Below are 5,660 nucleotides of genomic sequence, written 5' to 3'. Positions count from 1 at the left end.
GATAGATTTTTATTTTTGTTAGTATGAAATTACATTTTTCCTCTTGTCGTCTTACCACTTCACTCTTCTATATAATAGAAACTAGGAAAAATTATATCGATAGGAGGTCTGTTTTTTCTTCTTCTTTTTACAGAATTTCACAATTTTGATAAGAATTAAATTATACTTTTTAACCATATAATAATTGGTTAAGAATGAAAAAAATTACCCGGTGGACCTTCGAGTCCTTTTTCTTTTTAAAACTTATTTTGGTGGAGTAATAAATATTCTTTTATTTTTAATTTAGATATTTTATTTTTGAATATTATTAAATACGAAAATTGTCTTAGTTAGAAGCGAATTTCATTTGAACACAAAATTGTGTCTGTCTTTGTTATATGTAAGGCCCAAAAGAAAGTGTAGTTAGCCGACTGAAATGCATATCAATTTTTTAGTATTTTTTGCTACCTTAACTATTTGTTTTTGATCTGTTTTACTGACTTGAATCAAATCTTGATTCTTTGGCATTTTCTCACTACTTCCCATCTACCCCCAGATAATCAGCTGAATCAAGAACTGATTTTTAGATTATGTTTTCTTGATTCTTTGAAATGGGAACTTGATTTTCAGTTTTCGAACTCAGGTGTTTGTCTTCCTTGAGCTAGAAAACTTGACAAAGGGAACCCCACAATGAGAGGAAGTTTAGCTGGTGGACCACCTAGTCCTATTGAACCTAGACAGAGGCTTTCTGTATTCACGTAAGTATCTAGCTATGGTCTCTACTTGTTGAATTTCCATTGATCTTGATTGAAGTTACTCTACTGATTTGCTTACTTCTTGTCTTTGTTTACGTATCTGGTTGTGCTTATTTTGCTGTTTGAGCATGTGGGTCAAGATGGGTTTTTGGTTTTAGACTTTGGGAAATGGAGTTGACTGTTGAGTACTGAATTTCCAGTGGAATCAAGTTCGTTTTTTTTTTTTGCTTACTTTCGTTTACTTCTGAGCATAATTTGGGGGAAAATCAAGAGGGTGGGTTGGGTTTGGTTGTGCTAGTTTATGGATTTTTTGTTAGCTAGAATTTTGCATCCAACTGTCACCCAAATCAGAGTTTGGGGCATTAGGTATAAGTATAAGGTCACTTCTTTTTGGGATGATATTGGTACGTGCAGTTAATTCTTGTGCAATTAGTAGATCTCGAATATCATCGAAGTTTAATCATAGAAATTACATAGCCTAAATGTGAAATGAAGAGACAAAATGAGTTTGTTGAAAATTGAGATATCTTGAAGAGACTATATGTCACTGTTTTTTATCATCTCTGCTGCACCTAATTTGTGTCTGATGAGAATCTAGTCATACCAGATCACACCTTTTAGTTGTTCTGACAGCAGCCTGTGATGTGAGATAGTTATGCAACTGCTTCTGTTCTGCTTTTCTGCATGACCTCTCAGCTGATTGAGCTATTTTCTTCCATGTGTAGTCTCTATTTAGTTGTTTGACTGCTAGTATTTTCTGTTTTATCATTTTCTGTATGCTTGCTGACTTTATGGAAAATTTGGGTGATGAATACCTGCTCAACTGAGAAAAATATTTACGTTAGGAGCCTTGTTGAGAGCTTGTATTCAAGGTGAAAATATAAGATGTAGCAATCTAGAAGTGTTTACATGATGTGCGTTTTCAACTACTTTCTTTTGTTTCCTAGTACCGAAATCCTATTCCTAATGAGTTTTACCTCACATTAGATGACTCCCAATCGATAATGATATGTGTTTAGATTAAGAGGAAGAGGATGTAATGGAAGGGTATCCTTTGTATTAAGTTTTTTTTTCTTCCATTCTGGCATAAAGTTCTATGAGTAGAGAAAGGATATCTGCCACACTTAACCTTCATTAACCTTTTCATTTCTAATAGTGGGAGATCTTTGAATCCTGCAGCAACTGGTTCTTCCTCTCAGTTACATTTGTTAAGTTTTCTTGATAAACATAGTGATTTCTTTCCTCTCTATCTTTACCCATGTCAGGTTTGAAATAGCAACCTTTTAATTGTCAGGTTTACATTCCCTATGTCCTTTTCTTTACATCTGAGGAATTAGTACGATGCCCATTTTGTTTTTACTCTTCTCCAGGAGCAGAGATTGTGAGTTTGTCATCCTTGAAGGATAAAAAAAGTCAGAAATCATCCACTGTGATAGTTCTTTCTTCATGTTTAAGATAACGTTTCCTGCTTTTTTTATGATAACCTCTATTCTTTGTTTTCAGCGAGGAAACAAGCAAAAGAAGGTTCTTGAGAAGTAAAGTTTTCAGAGATGGGGAGAGAGCTCTTCATAGTCCCACCAAAAACAGGAATTTTACCTGCAAGTTCCCAACTATAAAGCTCATATTGGGTTTTATTGCTCTGGTTGCAATTTGGTCACTTTGGCATTCTCCAGCAATTTATAACACGGAATACATATCTCGTTCAGGCTCGCGGTAAGTATAGAATGTTTTGCTTTTGTTTGTATTTCGTTATGTTAAAAGAAAATACCATCAAATGAACTTTCTCAAACATTCTTATCTTGGGTGTCCTTCTCCAGCATACCATCAAAGATAGATTATTTATTGATGTTTGTGTAAGAAGTAATTTAGCCATGATTAGTTATCAGTTGGACAATATTATATCTGATATTCTAATTCTTCTTCTTTGCTTCAATGGTGAAAATCCTGATTCTAGGGCTGCTTTGGTGCACAGAGAGTTAAGCGATCATCCTTCAGCTGATCAACGTTATACATCACTTTTAGATATTGACTGGGACCAAATTTCCCAAGTTATTGAGAAACTGGCCGATAGGCATGAGTATCAGGGCATCGGGATATTAAACTTCAATGACAGTGAAATTGATCAGTTGAAGGAGTTATTACCGGACGCTGAGCATGTGATCTTGAACCTGGATCACGTCCCAAATAATATAACATGGGAAACATTATATCCTGAATGGATAGATGAAGAAGAAGAATTTGAGGTCCCCACTTGTCCTTCTCTGCCCAAAATTCAGTTTCTGGGTAAACCAAGGATTGATCTCATAGTTGTAAAGCTTCCATGCAAGAAGTCTAAGGACTGGTATAGAGATGTAGCTCGTTTTCACTTGCAGCTTGCAGCAGCAAGGCTGGCTGCCAGTAATAAAGGGTATCATCCAATACATGTGCTTCTGGTTACTGAGCATTTCCCAACCCCCAATCTGTTCACCTGTAAAGAGTTAGTTGTACGTGAAGGCAATGCATGGCTATATGAACCTAATTTGAACACTTTAAGAGAGAAGCTCCACCTCCCTGTTGGATCATGTGAACTTGCAGTTCCTCTCAAGGCTAAAGGTTGGTTCCAGATGGTAGTTTTATGTCAGAACACTATAACTCTGATACTGTTTTTTATTTAACAATTAAATCTACCAATCTGACCATCCTTTAAAGTTTAAACTGACCCTTGCAAGACATTGCAGGGTCAAATTGAGGTAGGTGACATTGTTCCTTCCATATTTCAAAGAACTTTAGACTAAAGTTATTTTCCTTTTCTGAAAACATATTGTACAACTGTTTGTCTCGGCTTCTATCCATCTTACTGTTTTCTTTCATTTTCCTGGCAATTTGTGGTAGTGTGGTAGTGAGATTAGCAGTCGAGCACCATTTTATTATTCCATCTAAAATGAAAATAATGAGAGGATTAATCTCTAAGTTCAAGTTAATTTCTCGAGAAATGATATTCAGAATCTAACATCATAAGTTTCTGCAGCAAGTTGGCACTCTGGAAATGTAAGAAGAGAAGCCTATGCAACTATTCTCCACTCAGCTAATTTTTATGTATGTGGAGCCATAGCTGCAGCTCAGAGTATCCGCTTGGCAGGTTCAACCCGAGATCTTGTGATACTTGTTGATGAGTCTATCAGTGACTACCACAGGGGTGGTTTGGAGGCTGCTGGATGGAAGATCCACACGATAAAGAGAATAAGGAATCCTAAAGCTGAACAGGATGCCTACAATGAGTGGAACTATAGCAAATTTCGTCTTTGGCAGCTGACAGATTATGACAAAATCATCTTCATTGATGCAGATTTGTTAATATTGAGAAATATTGATTTTCTCTTTGAGATGCCTGAAATAACTGCAATAGGAAATAATGCAACCCTTTTTAATTCAGGTGTGATGGTCGTTGAACCATCAAATTGCACATTTCAGCTGTTGATGGATCATATTAATGAGATTGAATCGTACAATGGTGGGGATCAGGGGTATCTGAACGAAATCTTCACCTGGTGGCATAGGATCCCAAAACACATGAACTTTTTGAAACATTATTGGGAAGGTGATGAGGAGGAGAAAAAGCAAATGAAAACATCTCTTTTTGGTGCTGATCCTCCAGTTCTTTATGTCCTGCACTACTTAGGCCTGAAACCTTGGTTATGCTTCAGGGACTACGATTGCAACTGGAATGTGGGTAAGTTGCAGGAGTTTGCAAGTGATGTGGCACACAGGACGTGGTGGAAGGTCCATGATGCCATGCCAGATAACTTACATAAATATTGTTTGCTTAGGTCTAAACAGAAGGCTGCATTAGAGTGGGATCGAAGAGAAGCTGAGAAAGCTAACTATTCAGATGGTCATTGGAAGATCAAAATAAAAGACCCACGTTTGGAAACTTGTTTTGAAGAATTTTGCTTCTGGGAAAGCATGTTATGGCACTGGGGGGAAACAAACTGGACAGATAATGCCACCTCTTCACCAACACCTCCCATGGTCAATACTGCTTCACTTTCTTCTTTGTAACTAGGAGGTTCTGTTGCTATACCTCGCTCGTCTGTAAGTAATACGGAGTCACAACTTGAATGTCAACCAATGGCCATTAGTACGCATGGTGTTCGCACTTGCCCTACCCTTGAATATAGTCCACTCTGCAGCTGTGTTGCTTCAATTGCTTCTCATCTTTTCTTGTTTCCTATACGACTGTTTTCTCTTGTCCTCAAGAGATGTTCTTTTCTTAATTGTCCTTTTACTTAAGTTATAAGGGGAGCATTGGAGCAAACAATTAAGTTGTCTCCGTATGGATTCGTTCTGTGGGAACACCCCTTGATGCTTGAGTCAGGGTAGGCAGACTACATTAAACCCCTTGGAATGTGGCCCTTCCTCAGACCATGCGTGAACATGTGATGTTTCGCGCACCTGGTTGTCCTTTTTCTTTATAATAGTGGTAAAGGTATTGTATTGAAGTTCAGCAAAATGCTGCAACGAGGAGTCACTGTCTCATTGAGAAATCTGTTTGTTTTGAGGCACCATATTACTGTTGTAGTGAGTGTACAAACGAAGCAGACTTACACTATTTATGTATGTTGTTGATTGTAGAAACCCAATTTTTCATCAAAGGAGGTTTGGATGAATCACTTGAATGGTAAATTCGATTTTGTAGATTTTATGGACCAATTTAATTCGGTATGGTTTAATATTTTAAGTTCGATTTTGGTATTTTGTGGTATGGTAAATTGGTAATCATAGTTTGTTCAACTTCGACTAGTAGATATATACTCTTATAATAGAGTGTTATGACTTTGACAATTCAAAGAGTGTTTCAATTATATCATATTAACACATTATGCACGTAGAAATATATATTCAAAGTAAGTAAAAACAACTCATCTTGTTAATCAATTACATTTAAAT

General features: G+C 36.6%; 1 protein-coding gene across 1 annotated transcript; it reads left to right on the top strand.

Moving 5' to 3' along the window:
- Window positions 1-288: 288 nt before the first annotated feature.
- On the top strand, window positions 289-5,408 carry LOC101263017 (putative UDP-glucuronate:xylan alpha-glucuronosyltransferase 3). The gene is made up of 4 exons (XM_004237688.5): window positions 289-737; window positions 2,238-2,447; window positions 2,689-3,326; window positions 3,742-5,408. The coding sequence occupies exons 1-4, from the start codon at window positions 670-672 to the stop codon at window positions 4,770-4,772; spliced, it is 1,947 nt and encodes a 648-aa protein (XP_004237736.1). The 5' UTR covers window positions 289-669; the 3' UTR covers window positions 4,773-5,408.
- The last annotated feature ends 252 nt before the right edge of the window (window positions 5,409-5,660 follow it).

This window comes from Solanum lycopersicum, chromosome 4 (assembly GCF_036512215.1).
Source record: "Solanum lycopersicum chromosome 4, SLM_r2.1".
NCBI classification, from domain to species: domain Eukaryota; kingdom Viridiplantae; phylum Streptophyta; class Magnoliopsida; order Solanales; family Solanaceae; genus Solanum; species Solanum lycopersicum.
Note: the sequence above shows the minus strand (reverse complement) of the source record. Positions and strands in the feature narration are given on the sequence as shown.